Source organism: Cyprinus carpio, chromosome A10 (genome assembly GCF_018340385.1).
Source record: "Cyprinus carpio isolate SPL01 chromosome A10, ASM1834038v1, whole genome shotgun sequence".
Classification (NCBI taxonomy): Eukaryota; Metazoa; Chordata; class Actinopteri; order Cypriniformes; family Cyprinidae; genus Cyprinus; species Cyprinus carpio.
Genome location: NC_056581.1, coordinates 7,607,802 through 7,624,758, shown reverse-complemented (window position 1 = coordinate 7,624,758; position 16,957 = coordinate 7,607,802). Strand labels below are relative to the sequence as shown.

The 16,957-nt window shown below is 36.8% G+C and overlaps 1 protein-coding gene across 1 annotated transcript; it reads left to right on the top strand.

Annotated features, from left to right (window-relative positions):
• Window positions 1-1,593: 1,593 nt before the first annotated feature.
• On the top strand, window positions 1,594-16,641 carry LOC109073232 (protein mono-ADP-ribosyltransferase PARP14-like). Its single transcript, XM_042764970.1, has 18 exons — window positions 1,594-1,868; window positions 1,995-2,089; window positions 2,474-2,504; window positions 5,969-6,019; window positions 7,710-7,904; window positions 9,195-9,428; window positions 9,555-11,965; window positions 12,396-12,626; window positions 12,791-13,000; window positions 13,154-13,262; window positions 13,426-13,575; window positions 13,690-13,752; window positions 13,888-14,070; window positions 14,169-14,375; window positions 14,471-15,088; window positions 15,170-15,327; window positions 15,454-15,628; window positions 15,717-16,641. Exons 1-18 carry the CDS (start codon window positions 1,688-1,690, stop codon window positions 15,995-15,997), a joined length of 5,583 nt encoding a protein of 1,860 aa, XP_042620904.1. The 5' UTR covers window positions 1,594-1,687; the 3' UTR covers window positions 15,998-16,641.
• Window positions 16,642-16,957: the final 316 nt, after the last annotated feature.

Below are 16,957 nucleotides of genomic sequence, written 5' to 3'. Positions count from 1 at the left end.
TAATAATATTACAATTACCATCCATAAAACAGCTAGTTACTTAGTTAGTTTTGATGCCTCAACCCCTACTGATTTGAAATTCAATAATTCCTAGATTTATTTTCATAATTTTCACGATTTGCACAGGCACATGAAGTCAGTGCATGGAATATGGAAAAGCTTACATTCATGGGATGGAAATACTGCCATTACACTGATTTTGTCAGGTGAAAAGGTGATCTGAACACAGATGTGTAAGTTGTGGCATTACTTTACTCTAATATTACATGGCTTGCCCACCCATATCCCTCTGATCCTGATAAAAATAACAGGCTATAATTAAAAATCTTATGAACTTATGTGATTTCTTTTGATAAAATACTTTGATGAAATACAATTATATTTGGGTAACAGAGAAATTTTAGTTACAATTAGCTTCACGTGAGAATTAATACAACACTTTTACTTAAAAGTTACTAGCAATCACCATTGTTGGTTTGTAAAACCTTCTGACTGCGATCCAAAGTAGATTTTGGTCAAATGATGAGGCAGAAATATATTGTTAGTAACATTTTAGAAGAATTTTATGGGGAAGATACACAATTACAGCTTCTGTGGGGTGTAAAGGAAAGGTAGTTTAACAGTGTAACTAATTACTGTTAAATAATATGACTTTTGAAAGGAGTAACGAATAATAAATTACATTTTTGGAGTAACTAACCCAACATTGGTTGTAGGGTACTATTACTTTAACATATCTAATTAAGGGACTTGTATAAAAGTTAAATCCTGGAAACTGGCGTGTACTCAACTTTGTGTGACCTCACATGCAAAAAAAAAAATTAAAACATTTTACTGCACAGACAACGATTAATTCACACAATTCAAAATGAAATGATAAATGACCATCATTGTGATACATTTTTCAAACACTATTGTATTTATTTGGATAGCACAAATGTGATAGAAATGTAAAGAACCAATATTTTTAGCTAAACATCAAAATGTTTTAAAGCATTTTTTTTTCTTACACTAATGTAAATCGCAGTGTGCTAGTCCCTGTTTTCTGTAAAGAACTTAATGGACACAAGATCATACCTGGGCGATCATACCTCTTTTCACCTCAACTCCAAAGCCCTCAAAACTATCTCACCTTGTCATTTTTATTATATTCTGTCACTGATATGTATGTTCATTGCATTATGAATATTCTGAATTTGGACATAGTAAAGGTGACTTCAGTGTTATCAGATATAAGGCTATACTGCCATCTGTTGGATTTAGGGTACTATTACTGCCACAAATAGCTTTATGTGGAAAATGTAATCACAAGTGCATACACATCAAACCAGTTCAGTTAGTATAGTGCGCGTGGCCAATCACCAGTTTTGGAATAACTATAAATAAATAAATAAATAAATAAATAAATAAATTTAGGCCCTATTCAATATAGGCTAATTCAATTCAATAATTGCTCAAATACTACAAATGTCAATTGTACAGTATTGAGCTGTTGTATTTATATTACGTTAAACAACAGTAGAATTGTAAACTCTGTGTTGGGGGTGGGGGACGTTTACAGCAAAGTAAAACCAACGCAGTAACTCAACGAAGAAACAAAAGTGAAAATATGAAATAAGCTGGAGGGCACGATTCTACTGTTAACACTGACTCGAACGTAATTTTCTCAGTAACCAAAAGGATCGCGATGGATGATTATCCTTATCCGATCACTGTAGAGGGAGATTGGCGGCCTGAACACGCTAAAAGTGTGAAAAATAAACTTCAGATTTACTTTCAGAGTAAGAAGAAATCTCAAGGAGGAGACTGCGTCGTGCAATATGATGACAAGTGCAACTTCGCTACGATTCTGTTCAAATCTTCCCAGAGTAAGTGCTGAACACGAAACAAGTTTAAAAGGTTAACAAAATAACATTTTATAAAAAAGTTCTTTAACTTTGTGAGAGAAAAATGCTGTGTTGTGATGTATCTAAGTCTAATTGTTTGTGTTCAAGGCCGAGATGGTGTGCTCTCAAAGGCAGCACACAGTATTACCATTGACAATCAACAAATCGAGTTGAAAGTGTACAAACCCAACACAGGACAAAAGGTTAGTATAATTAGACTTGTTGCAAAATGTACAATTATAGCTCTACAAATCCTTTTAGACTGAATCAAGTAAACACTATTTATGAATGATAAGGTCTATCATAGATGCAGGGGCACCATTATGGTTTCTGAGACCCCTGAACAGCATATTGACTCGGACCCCCTCCGTGATACCCCTCTGTAAAAATCGCCCCCAGGCCCCCTTTCCCTTATCGGTGCATTTGAATTGTCTTAACCTTCCCCCCATAATGACGCCCCTACATAGATGGTTGTCATTTCCCTATTTTTTCTTGAAAAAGAGTGGAGCGGAAAAAACATATAACTTACTATACTTGTTTTGTAGCATTCTTCATTTACATAATCAAATGCTTTGCATTGGTTTCAGACAGAGCAGGCATGTGGAAATCAGGAACCAAGTAAGTAAATCATCTGGTGGCTTATGTGCATGTGAATATAAATCTGCATTGGTAATCCTTTTGATCTTTTATTCAAAATATTGACAAAATCTTTAACTGAAGTAAAAAAAAATAAATAAATAAAAAAATAGGTGGAAAAACATCTCAGGTTACACTTGTAACCATGATTGCCTGAGAGGGAACGAGACACTGCATCCTCTAGCAGTCGGTATGGGGTACTCCTCCAACTGTGTGACCATAGTATAAAAGGATGCCAGATGAACACTTCATTCACTTCTTTATCTGAAGGAGATGCATAACCTGAGATGTTCCCTTTTAGATAAGATTAGATTACTTTCAACTTTATTGTCACTGTGCAGAGTACACTGCAAATGAAATGCAGTAGGGCATCTAACCAGAAGTGCAAATAGCCAATGTATATAGTGTAAAATACAATGCAGGTGCAGAGACCAGCTCAGTGCAGTTGTCTATGAAATACAGTACAAGGTGCAATCTAAATCTACATTAATATAGTGCAGTGTGGATACAATACTGTAGGGTGCAAATGAGAATTATAAAACACAGAATATGCATTATTTAGAATAAGATATTTGTAAATATTTAAACATACAGCCAGTGACCATATCAGTGCAATTGGCATCATGACATAGAAGGGACAAAAGAATGTGCAACAAAAATATAAGATGATGCTCTACACAGATAGAGTTCAAATCAATTCAAGTTTATTTGTATAGCGCTTTTCACGATACAAATCGTTGCAAAGCAGCTTTAGAGAAAATTACGTTTCTACAATATATTTTTAGAGTTGCTTTTCAGTGGTGGCTTTTAAGTTTTTGTTGTTATTGTTGATATTTGTTTTAAAATTCAGTTAATGACGTAATCAAACATACAATGAACACTATTATCACAGCAATGATTATATGTTGCAATCAAACTTGGTAGTTTACGTTGTTTCAGGTTTGGCATCATCTGAGGTCCTCTGAGGGGTTTAAATCATCTCTTCTCAGGTGTTTGGTCACCTTAGGTCTTCGTAAGGGCTGGGACCAGACTGAAGCTTGTGTAATTCCTAGTCCCGTGGTAACTAGGATAAACAGAGGTAACCAGGATAAACAGAGAAACAAATAGAGACATAATTAGCATAGCTGCTGTTCCAACCAAGCAAGAATGTGCATTTGATCAAATATAACTGCAGTATAAGATTATGAGATGCATTATTTGAATGCTTGGCCGAAGAGATGTGTCTTTAATCTGGATTTAAACAGAGATAGTGTGTATGAACCCCGAACATTATCAGGAAGGCTATTCCAGAGTTTGGGAGCCAAATGCGAAAAAGCTCTACCTCCTTTAGTGGACTTTACTATCCTAGGTACTACCAGAAGTCCAGAGTTCTGCGACCTTAGCGAGCATGATGGATTGTAGCGTGGTAGAAGACTAGTTAGGTACGCAGGGGCTAAACCATTTTAGCCCCTGGGACTTGTAGGTAAATAATAATATTTTGTAACTGATACGGAACTTAATAGGTAGCCAGTGCAGAGACTGTAAAATTGGGGTAATATGATCATATTTTCTTGACCTGGTAAGGAGTCTAGCCGCTGCCTTTTGGACTACGTGTAGCTTGTTTATTGAAGACGCAGGATAACCACCTAGCAGTGCATTACAATAGTCCAGTCTAGAGGTCATGAATGCATGAACTAGCTTTTCTGCATCAGGAACAGGTAACATGTTTCGTAGCTTGGCAATGTTTCTAAGATGGAAAAATTATGTTTTTGTAACATGGGAAATATAAGTTTCAAAAGACAAGTTGCTGTCTAATATAACACCCAAATTTTTGACTGTAGAGGAAGTAACAGTACATCTGTCTAGTTGCAAATCGATTTTGCAAAATGTATATTATATGTGAGTGTTAATGTAACACTCTAGTCGTGCTTGTCGTATGTTTCCTTTAACACTCTTTAAAGATGAAGAAGAGGATGATGTGTTCGTCTGGCGTCCTTTTATACTGTTCACACAGGCAATGGCATGATTGGCTGTTGCTGGCCAGTGTTATTGTCGTGTTTAGATATTTGCTTCAGACACCGTTCACGCTGGAGGCGTTCCCCATAGCGACTTCTAGACGACGCAGTGTCTTGTTCTCTTGTAAAGGAATCAACATATGAAATAAGCGTTTTTCTCTAATACACATTGGTCACAATTAATGAGAACAAGTTTGGAGAACACCTGACAAGAGATCAGAGACATTTTTTCATACATAATCTCTCCAGATCCTTCTGTTTTTCAAGTCCATGTTGATACACTCTCCTCTTAAAGGTGCTGTATGTAGGATTGACACTGAGTGGATGAATTAGGTATTGCAAACCAAAATCATAATATTGGAGAGGGGTTTTTTTTTCACCACACCCCTCCTCCTCAGACTTGATGCACACGCAGGTTGCCAGATTGACGACACCAACAAGAACGAGTGCACTTGATGATGAATGAAATGAAATACGTTGTGTTTTCCGCCAACTGGCAACCCGGGGTGCCGAAATACAATTGAGTAAACTGGAAGTGGGTGGGTTTCACAAACTAAAACAGAGAACGACATTCCGGCCGGAACGCACATTTTCAAAGGAGAATAACTGACTGTAGCAATTGTTTTTCAGATAAACAAGTATGTTAACTTAGCATGTTTCTTAAATATCTGCAAACATATTATGGTATTGTTATGCTTCAGTAGAGTCAAAAACTTACATACAGCACCTTTTTTAATTTTTCTGTAGTTTTCAGGTCAGGGGACTGGAATGGCTATGGCAGAACCTTCGATTTGTTCTCAGTGACCCTTTTTTATGTTAAGAATATCTCTTTGGTTTTGAGACTTTAGTCTTTGCAACTTCATGGATCTTATCTATGCACAATCAGCTTGTAACACTCCAAAGAGAAAGGACAACTTGGAATTGCATCATGTGACCCCTTTAATACATGGGTGTAGGAGTGCACAATGGTCACAAGAGGGCGCTCTTCCGAGAAAAAAAAATTGTGCGGCGCCCCCCAGTAATTTTGCGCCCTAGGCAACTTCCTATGTCTATGCCACAGGCCTGCCCTGGAAGATCTAAACAAGGCCCATTATAAGATTTCTAGAACATAACATTAAAGATAAAGGAGTATATTTAATTGTATACATGGGGAACATTTTTATCCCTGTGTGCACCAAACCCATCTTCAATGTTTGCTAACGAAAACCTAATTTTTCTTTTTCATCTTACCATATATCCCAGTCCCGTTTGAAATACTAGTAGTGTCTGTAAACTAAATATAATTTTTTGGATGAGAGCAGCATTTTTCTTGTATCCCTTTGCTTTTTCATTTTTGTTTTCTGATACCAAGACTGAACTATTTTCTGCAATTCTCCAGACTTAAACTCCATCCATTTGCATAAGAAAAATGTTGCGTTGTGATGCATCTGAGTCTAATTTTATGTCTTCAAGGCCAAGATGGTGCGGTCCCCCAGAAACAGGCATGCGGATATCAGGAACCAAGTAAGTAAATCATCTGGGAATGCTTGAAAGTTTGTAAACCCTTTAGAATTTTCTATATTGTTGATTCAAAACATAATCAAAATTTCACACAAGTCCTGAAAGTAGACAAAGAGAACCCAAACAAAAAAATGAGACAAAAGTATTTTCTTTGCCATTTTTTTACCGAGAAAAATGATCCAGTGTTAAATATTTGTGAGTGGCAAAAGTATGTGAATATTTGCTTTCAGTATCTGGTCTGACCCCCTTTTGCAACAATAACTGCATGTTTCTTGTAACTGCTGATCAGTCCGGAACAACTTCTTGATGGAGTTTTAGACCATTCCTCAGTACATAACTGCTTCAGCTATGTGATGATAATGGGTTTCCTCCTATGAACTACTTGATTCAGGTCCTTCCACAAAATTTCAGTTGGATTAAGGTTCAAACTTTGACTTGACAATTACAAAACATTCACTTTGTTCTTCTTTAACCATTCTTTGGTAGAACAACTTGTGTTCTTGGGGTCGTTGTCATGCTGCATGACCCACTTTCTCTTGAGAATTAGTTCACTGACAGATGTCCTGACATAATTATAATTCATTATTCCATCAATGATGGCAAGCTGTCCTTGTCCAGATACAGCAAAACAGGCCCAAACCATGATACCAGCACCACCATGTTTCACAGATGGGATGAGGTTCTTATGCTGGAATGCAGTGTTTTTCTTTTCTTCAAACATAACGCTTCTCATTTAAACCAAAAAGTTCTATTTTAGTCTCATCTGTCCACTAAACATTTCTCCAGTAGCCCTCTGACTTGTCCGCATGATCTTTTGCAAACTGCAGACTGGCAGCAATGGTTGTTCAGTGTTCTCCTGATGATGGGCTCATAAACATTAACATTAGCTAATATGAGAAAGGCCTTTAGTTGCTTAGAAGTTACCCTGGGTTCCTTTACAACCTTGCAGACTATTACACGTCTTGCTTTTGGAGTGATCTTTGTTGGTCAGTGACTCCTGGGGAGGGTAACAGTGGTCTTGAATTTCCTCCATGTGTACACAATCTGTCTGACTGTGGACTTGTGGAGTCAAAAGACTTTAGAAATGTTTTTGTAACCTTTTCTAGCCTGATGAGGTCCTCAGAGATCTCCTTTGTTCATGATACATTTCCACAAACATGATCAGACTTTGATAGATCCCTGTTCTTTAAATAAATCAGGGCACACACTGACACATGATAGTAATTTCACTGATTAAAAACAACTCTGAAAAACAGGTGGACTCTAATTTCACCTTCAAAATAACTGCAAATCCAAGAGATTCACATACTTTTGCCACTCACAGATATATAATATTGTATCATTTTTCTGAATAAATAAATGACAAAGAACATATTTTTGCCTCACTTGTTTGTTTGGGTTCTCTGTCTACTTTCAGGACTTTCAATTTGTATTATTTTTTGTGTCATATTTATGCAGAAATACAGAAAATTCTAAAGGGTTCACAAACTTTCAAGCGGCACTGTATATATACATTTGATCTTTTTATTGGTTCGCTATCTTACTGTTATAGCTGATACTTAAAACAGTTTCCTCTTCAGTGGTAAAGACAACAGTTAGGTACTTACCCAGTAGATATTAAATGATCTTGAATTATTTTTATGGTTAACTTAACTGTAGGAGAACTCAACATGCATCTCTTTTAATTTTCCAGAAGATCAAAGTGATGTGGATGTGAAGAAGCCTCAAGAGTCAAGTGCTGTGGTCCTGGAGAACCTTCCAGATGATTTTAAACAAGATGTTTTAAGTCTTTTGGTGGAGAACATCAGCAGTCTTCCTGAAAATGACTATAGCATGGAATTAATACCAGAATTAAGAAAAGCAGTTGTGACCTTCAAAAATCCCAGTGGCAAGTTGCTCTACTCCTATAAAATGTTTACATTATATAATTTAGATTTATTATAGAATAACATTTACATTTTCAAATAAAAATAATAATATTTATTATTATGATTATTATTATTATTACATATAAATGCACATGCAAATAATTCTAAAATATTGTAAAAATGTAAAAAAGGTGTTTATATAATACTCAGTCAAGATGTTTTTGCAAAATTTATGTTGATCTTGATTTAGATTTACATTGATACACACGCATATATTATGTAAACAAAACCTTTTATTTTGGATGTGATTAATTGGGATTAATCATTTGACAGCACTACCAGTTATTGAACAAATTGCTCTTTTGAAATGGTTGTTTTTAGTGCACACAATCAAACAGTTCACCAAATCAGACTGAATACTGAATCATATTTTGTGGTTTGTGGCTGATATGAACAATGAGTTACTTGTTAATTCTTTAAAATTTTATCCAGCAGTCACCACGAATTGAAATGAGCAAATATACTAGAGTATATGATCATATCATGCCAGTTATTCAGTAGGAATCCACGTGATAGGGAATTGCACATGATATCGATATATTTCACCACAGATTTTGCAATGGGTTCAAATTTGTGGCGCATATTCGCTGTTTTGAACAACAGAAAGCCACCTAATGTGGCCACCTTAGCAAACAGAAAATACTGGAAATATGCATTTTATCAAACAGATTTTTATAAAAACGTGAAGTCAAGACATGTACAGTGAATGGATTTTACTATTGTGTATGCAAATTATAAGTTTTTATGAGCTGGATCATGGTTTCTGTAAAAAAAAAAAAAGAAAAAAAGACGAGTTGATTAAGACTAGTTTATTCACTTTATTTGCTTCAGACATGTCAAACATTTGCAAAGCATTTGCAAATGATTACTGGGAAACTTATCTAGCATGTTATCAATAGTTGCCATTTGGTTGAAGTGTGCAGGATTACTGAAGAAACACCCTTATTATCATTATTTATTTAATTAATGATTAAAAAATGAAAGGTACAAATCAGCTGTGCTTAGACATGACTTGATGTGTTTGAGCATGTATTTTCACCAGCAGGGATAATAACATTAGGTATTAATGACATCATTATATGTTGATGTAAAGAATCTGGTGAAACGTAAATTGCCCCCCAAAAAAGAATCAGACTTTCCATCACTGAGATTGTGGGACATCTTTAATACTTTAGTTGCACATTATTGTTATTATTTTTATCATTGATTAAATGTGTCTGGTATTTTCTGTATGATATGATTTCTGACAGCTGCAGTAAAGTTCCTTGAGGACAGCAGGACACATGAAAAGTTCAAGAAGAATAATCTGAGGGCCCGTGCACTGGAGAGAAGCACAAGTGTGCGAGTGGAGAATCTTCCAGCTGAGGCCAACAACAACAAGATGCTGCTGGAACTGTATTTTGAGAAATGGGGCGGTCCAGTAGATGAGGTTATCATAATTCCATCAGAACAAGCAGCCATTATTATCTTTAAGGAGGAAGAAGGTAAATACATGAGCAGTTGCTGGTAGTCTTTGCTGTTACAGTTCTAAATGTGGTAAAACCGTTGTTAATGCAGTTATCCCAATGTTATACAGTACATTTGCACCTATAACATTTATTGTTTTTCAGCCAAAGAGAGAGTTTTGAAGCGAGAAAATAACATCTGTGATGTTCCAGTGAAGATATATCCCTACTTCAAATCACTTGATACAATCTTATATGGTGGCAAAAGACCACATTTGAAGCTGCCTGAACCCATTACAGTCAGTGTACATCCTGCCATCAGGGAGTTCATCCTCAATAAAGGGCAGATTTCCTCTATGAAAGACCGGATGAGCTTCTGCCAAATAAACATGGACAAACCTGAAGTTTTGCTCAGTCCTGATCCAGCATTACTGAAACAGAAAGGAGTTACTAGACAATTTATTGATGGCTGGAATAAGAATGCAACTGATGCCTTTAAAAAAATAATCTCAAACTACACAACATCTGAGTGGCCGGTGTCACACGCCTTGTGGTCTAAAGTGGAGAGTGATGTTAAGAAAGAAGTAAAAAATCAGGTTTTCACAGATATGGATGCGTCTAGAGGAGTGCTGACTCTGGCAGGAATGACACATGAAGTAATCGGATTGAAACCCATCATAAAGAAAATTTTAGAGAGAGCAACAAATCAAATGGAAAGAGAGAAGAACAGTGTGACAGAGTACATGGAACTTCCTCCTGCTATGTACACTCTGCTTGAACAAGATGGCCTGCAAAATGCTGTTTCTCCACACCTGCACACTGACTACAACAAAAAAATGAACAAACTAATTTTATCAGGTCTTCATACAGAAACTATTGACTTCAAAAATTGGGTCCTTGAGAAGCAAATAAATATGAAACAGAAGCGCTTACAGATTGACCGTTCAATCCTGGAGTTTCTGCGATCAGAGGATTCTGATGAAATGTCCAGAGAGCTCTTCATATCTCATGGAATAACTGCTGTCTATACAATCGAAAATGGAGATGTTGTTGTGATTGGGAGCACAGAAAGAGCACTTGCTGATGCAGAGAAGAGGGTGAATACAGTTTTCACAACCAAATACCTCACTGTAGAAGATCAGGGTGTCCTTCAAATGCCAGAGTGTCTGGATCTCAAAAAACAGCTGGAAAAAAAGAGATTTGTGTCTATAAACCTTTCACAGAGAGAAAAAGTAGTAGTGACTGGATTCAGAGAACCAGTGATGGAGGTCAGTGAGCGTTTAGGAAGTTTCATTGAGAAACACACTAGAATTGAAGAAACTGTTCGTGTCAAATCACATGCAGCAGTTGAATTTATAAAAGATAGAAAATCACAAGACTGGCAGCATTTTATTAAGTCTGATGAAGTGAACGTCCATTTTGATCCAAAGAGACCCTGGATCAAACTGTCTGGAGCGCGTACATTTGTCCAGCCAGCTTTGACTCTCTTTAAAGGGTTGGCAGATGCTCTCTACACAGACACACTAATCATTAAAAAGGCAGGAGCAAAGAAGTACTTCATGGAGCAGGGTAAAATTATGTTCTCAATGCTGTTAAAGGAAAAAAGATTTGTTGTGGTTCTTCAGGAAGATGACATGCTGGAAGAGGAGAAAGATGAATTTACTGAAGGTAGTTTCGTAGATATTGACCAGGTCTCTTGTGAGGTTCGAATGCCAGGTGGAGTAACTGTTACTGTCAGGAAGGCAAACATTTGCAAGCTCCATGTTGATGCTGTGGTCAATGCTGCTAATGAAGATCTGAAGCACATCGGTGGTTTAGCTTTAGCACTTCTCCAAGCTGCTGGACCAAGTCTGCAGCAAAACTGTGACCTACACACAAAAGCAAATGGTCCTCTGAAGCCTGGAGATGCCATCATCACTGCCGCTGGTCGTCTTCCCTGTAAATATGTAGTGCACGCTGTTGGACCTCGCTTCAGTGATTCAGACAGACATACCACTGTTCAACGCCTGAGACGTGCTGTGAGGGAAAGTCTGAATCAGGCGACAACCAGAAATTGCTCCTCCATTGCAATTCCAGTTATTAGCTCAGGGATATTTGGTTGTCCTCTCGACCTTTGCACTGAATCAGTTGCCAAGGAGGTGCATGAGTACATTGAAGATCACAACTACAGAGCCTCTAATAGCACATTAACTGAAATTCAGTTGGTTGACAATAATGGCAACACTGTGAATGCCATGAGTCAAGCTGTCAGAAAGGAGTTTGCTGCTTATAACCCCAAAATGACTTTCCCTCATCAAACCAAACCCCATGGGCATAGTGACTATGGGCAAGACTATCGTGAAAATGGCCGTGGTCGTGGTCATGGCCATAGAAACGATGACCAAAGAAACCAAGAGTTTGAAGATCCTAAAAGCCATGGTAATAGAGACTTTGAAGAACAAGCACACTGGAGAAGAGAAACCTCAAACTACGGTGACAGGTCAGATAAATTTGAAGGGTTAAGTGTACTTGAGAGGAAAACTACACAAGAGGGACTAAAAATCATTCTGAGCAAAGGGAACATCCAGGATGCCAGAGTAAGTGAATCGTTAATTATAAAAAGCTGACAGAAAAATCACAGCTTGTTTTCCTAAAAAAAAATATTTAAAAAACCTTAAAAAAGGTTTTTGAGTTATAATTAAAGAAGTTAAAAGTTAAAACTGAGACAGTCGATTTGGTCGCTCACATTCTGTCTGCCATATTCAAGTGTACCACATGCTTTCTTACTGAACCCCCCACCCTGCAACCCTCACCCTTGCTTAATTTTATGCCGTGTTGCATCTGAAGTAAATTTTGTTAGACAAGATTTTAGTGCAGTGAATTTATTTTATTAACTATTTTCTTACTAATGTGTTTTTGCTGTACCTGCATTCAAGTCTGATCAAAGTGAAGTATTTTATACTGTTTTATTTGTAATCAATAGTGACCAATCCTTCAACAGCAGTGTCTCCTTTGTTTCTCCTGCAGTCCGATGTCATTGTAAACACGATATCGGAGGACTTGGACCTCAGTAAAGGTGCCATTTCCAAAGCACTCCTTCAGACTGCTGGTTATCAGCTCCAGTCAGAAATCAAAAGAGCTGCTCGCTCAAACGGTGTGAATTATGGTGAAGTGGTCATCACAGATGGTTATGAATTGAAATGTCAGAAAGTCTTCCATGTAGTTTGCCCATTTTGGAGACAAGGCTCAGAAGATAAGGTGAGAAAAACAATTTCATAATCATCATTAACTGTGTTACAGCTGGCTGTTTTTAGGATTGAATGATATTGCAAATGTGCCTGATATGTAGGCTTAATTTATTTATTTAAATGGTACTTTCTTTAAAGATTATAATATATATATATTTATTTACATTTTAAAAGGTACTCATTCAGATCATTAGATATTGCCTGAAAAAAGCAGAAAAGTGGAGAATGGCTTCAGTCGTCTTCCCAGCTATTGGGACTGGGAATCTTGGCTTTCCTAAAGATCTGGTGGCCAGAATCATGCTGACAGAAGTCCAGGAATTTAAGCCTACAAACCTTCGAGAGGTAACTGTGGTTGTGCACCCTTCTGACAAGGAGAGTATAGAGGTGAGTGAGAAAACTTGATTCAAGAACCATAAAAACACACAGCTGAGTTTTGCCATCACATACAGTATGACCAATATATGTACTTTTAATGTTTAAACTATAAACTATTTAAATAACTTAACATAGTTTCTCATGTTAATGTTGTCCTATTAGTGCTTTACCAGCGTCTTTAGACGTGGGATTCAGGGTCCCATCACAAAAGGAGCACATCAACATGTCATGCCTAAAATGAATATTCCTAGCAAATCAGCTCAGACCTCTGGTAACACTTTCTTGTACCCGATACCCTTTATACATATTTTTTGAGTACATTTTGTTTAAATATTTATTCTGATAACAAATATATTGAAATGTCACAGATATATATAGTGACAAAATATTTTCCTGTACATCCTCTCTTTTTTTTTTTTTTTTTTTTACTTTAGAGCTTGTTGGCAAAGTCTCCTCTCCCTCTCTCGGGGTGCACACTATGCAGCTGGGTCAAGTGATTCTGGAGGTTTCATCAGGAGACATAACTAAAGAAAAAACTGATGCCATTGTCAACTCCTCAAATCATAAATTTTCTCTGAAAGCAGGTAAATCCAACTTCACACCCACTGTTTTACCTGTTTCTGTGTCAAATCATTTATAATTTATTTCACATTCGAAGAGAATCATAATGTAACAGTCAATTTCTCTTTGTAATCTAGGAGTATCCAAGGCCATTTTAGATGCTGCTGGAGTACAAGTGGAACAAGAATGTTCACAGATTGGTTTGTATTCCTTTAGATTTACATCTTGTTGATGTTTCATTACCTTTTTTGAATTCATGACTATTTGACTTATACTTTAAGAGAGATCTAATAAACTTCAGATGCTACTGGTAAACATTTTTTTTTTGCCAATAGTGGGATCATCAAACATACAGCAAACAGAGATTGTTACTTCAGCCGGGCGGCTTCCATGTGGAAACATCATCCATGTTATTGGACATAATAGTCCATCTGAAATTAAGGATGTTGTTTTGTCTGTTCTGAAGTTATGTGAGTCACGCCAGATTACTTCTGTTGCCTTCCCAGCTCTTGGCACTGGTAAGATGTTTTGTATTATTTTATGTAATTGCAACAAGACTTTTGCTTATTTACTTATTGTACATTTAATGAAACCTTTTTTTTGTCTAACTCTTTAGGTCAGGGGGGTGCAAATCCAGCTGATGTTGCGGATGCAATGGTTGATGCAGTTGTTGACTTTGTAAAGAAAAAGAAACCAGTGCATGTAAAGCTTGTGAAATTTCTTATATTCCAGACGAACATGGTGGTAGACTTCCACCAATGCATGGTCAGAAGATCTGGTGAGAAAGTAGAAGAGGATAAAGGTGTGTTTTCCAAAATTAAAGGTCAGTAAAGAAATATAAAATGTACCGTTTGCTAATCCTTTCCATTTTTCTTTTTTAAAATACATTAGTTAATACCTCTGTTTCTTTTCATCAAGATACGTTTCATCACTTATTTTGGGGGGAAAGTTCAGAATCTTCCAAAAATGAAGAGTTTGTGATGGTGGGTGAAGAAATTGAGCCAGTTGTGTTTCAACTGTGTGGAGAGACACCAGAGGACTTGAGTGAAGCCAAGGACATGATCAACAGCATGATATTACGGGAGCATGTGACCATCCCAATCCATGATCCAGCCATTGCTCATTTCACCAAGGAGGATGTAGAAACACTAAACGCCATGCAGAGGGAGCTCACAATCAGTGTCCGGGTTGAGAAGAAAGGCCAAGACTCTGTCATCACACTGGAGGGCCTGACAAGAGACGTTCATACTGCAAACAGTCGTATTCGGGACATGATCAGAAAGGTGGAAAGAAATGAAAAACGAAGGCATGAGGCTTTTATAATTAGCAGTGTGATTAACTGGCAATATCAGGAGAATGGACGCAGCCTCAAAACCTTTGATATTTTGACCAATTATGACTTGGAGCAGGCATATCGGAACAAACAGCCTTCAGTAAGAATCAAGATTAATAATGATGAATATGAGGCTGATTTAGTTCGCAAAGTGGCCACAAGAAGAGGATTAAGGATTGAACTGAACAGAGTAGATCTGCAAGGTGAGATAATTTTATAATTCAGATAACATAGATAATGTACCAACATTAGTTATTCATGTTTCTTGTTCTTTTTGTCAATAGCTGCAGTTGCAGCTGCTGCTCAAAGCCCTTTGCCTTCACACTGGGACGACATGAAAGGACACGCAGTTGTTCTTGTAAAACTCAAAGAAGACTCAAAGGAATATGCAGAAGTTGAGAAGGAGTTCAGGAGAACCAATCTAAACTCTAAAATCATTGAAGTAAGACTAGACTGAAGATAAATCTCATATTTATTAGTTTCGACAGGTTCTGGTGTTGCTTTTTAGTACTACAGTATGTTGTAAATCTAATGTTTGCCTAAACTAAATATTTATTTTTGCTTTAAGATTGAAAGAGTTCAGAACAATGCACTTTGGAAAAACTACATGATAAAAAAGGAGGAACTGGAAGACAAAAACAAGCACAAAAACAATGAAAAGCGTCTCTTCCATGGCACTGGCCCTGATAAGACAGATCAGATCAACAATAACGGCTTCAACCGCAGCTTCGCTGGCATGCATGGTATCAGTCAAATTCAATATAAACTTTATTTGCACTTGTATCCATTTGTCTTTTAAATCAATAGTCTATTTCTCTTGTTCTGTTTTAGGAGCCATGTATGGGAATGGTTCATATTTTGCTGTGGACCCACATTACTCAGCCAAGGGCTACTCAAAACCTGATGCCAAAGGACACAAACGCATGTACCTTGTCAGGGTGCTTGTTGGTGACTTCACTCAAGGAAAACCAGGCCTTCCTGTTCCCCCTGCGAGGAGCTCCAATAGTGCTGATCTCTATAACAGTGTGACTGACAACATGAGCAACCCAACCATGTTTGTGATCTTCAATGATGTACAGGCTTATCCAGAATACCTAATCACCTTCCAGTAATGGTTATGCGATTTAAGTGTTTTGCCATCTATTGTTTTTGTTGTTGTTTAACATGGTTTTCGTGAGGCTGAACACACTATGGGTATATAACCTATGAAATTTTTGAGAGAATTACAGAAATTATTACAATTTAGGCTCTCAGAGGCAATGTATGAAACATGCCTGTAATGACAAAAAAAAAAAAGAAATGTAATCTTAAGAAAGTTTTAATTCAAACCTGTGAGCATTCATAGTGTCCCATTTTAGCTTGAGCTGGTGAAACTCACTATAGATTTAATATCATGGTTCCCTTCTAATCATTACCTACCCTAATCAGCAGTTGTTTGTTTTCATATATTGAAGTGCTGCTTACAAGGAAAAGAGTATGTATATGGAGATTATGTGCATGGCTATTAAAGCAGCCTAGTGATTAAAATTAGATATACCATTAAGTAAAAGTTTGTATCACTTGGGTGGTGTGTAACTGCAATAAGAAAGTATTGAGTTCTTGTCTTGGTGGAAAGTTGATAATAAAACAAGAAAAATGTTGGCTGTATAAAATCAATGGATGGACCAACATTTTAGCAGCTGGTGCACATTTTATTTTGTGATTTGACTAACTTCAACTGTTCTGGCTTCTAGCAAATAAAGGTCTTTCATTGACAGTCTGGTTATACTATTTATGTGGTGCATATAAATAGCAGCCTTCACTGTAATGAAGTAATAAATTTTTAAGGTTTAAGGTTCTTAAAGGGATACTTCACCCCAAAATTAAGTTTTTTTTCTGTAGAAATTTTTTATTTTTTTTTTATTTTCTCATCCTTCACTTGTTCCTATGTCGTAAAAGCTTTGTTCGTCTTTAGAACACAATTTAAAGATATTTTGGATGAAATCCAGGAGGCCTGTGACTGTCCCATAGACTGCCAAGTAAATAAGTGAAAGAAAAAAAAGTGACGTGACATACAGCCAAGTATGGTGACC

What these genes read in the sequence shown, in the direction of transcription:
- LOC109073232 (XM_042764970.1), top strand. Translation starts at nt 1,688, where the DNA reads ATGGATGATTATCCTTATCCGATCACTGTAGAGGGAGATTGGCGGCCT. An exon ending in TATCTTTAAGGAGGAAGAAG is followed by an intron (nt 9,429 to 9,554) that starts GTAAATACATGA and finishes ATTGTTTTTCAG; the next exon opens with CCAAAGAGAGAGTTTTGAAG. An exon ending in GGAACATCCAGGATGCCAGA is followed by an intron (nt 11,966 to 12,395) that starts GTAAGTGAATCG and finishes TTTCTCCTGCAG; the next exon opens with TCCGATGTCATTGTAAACAC.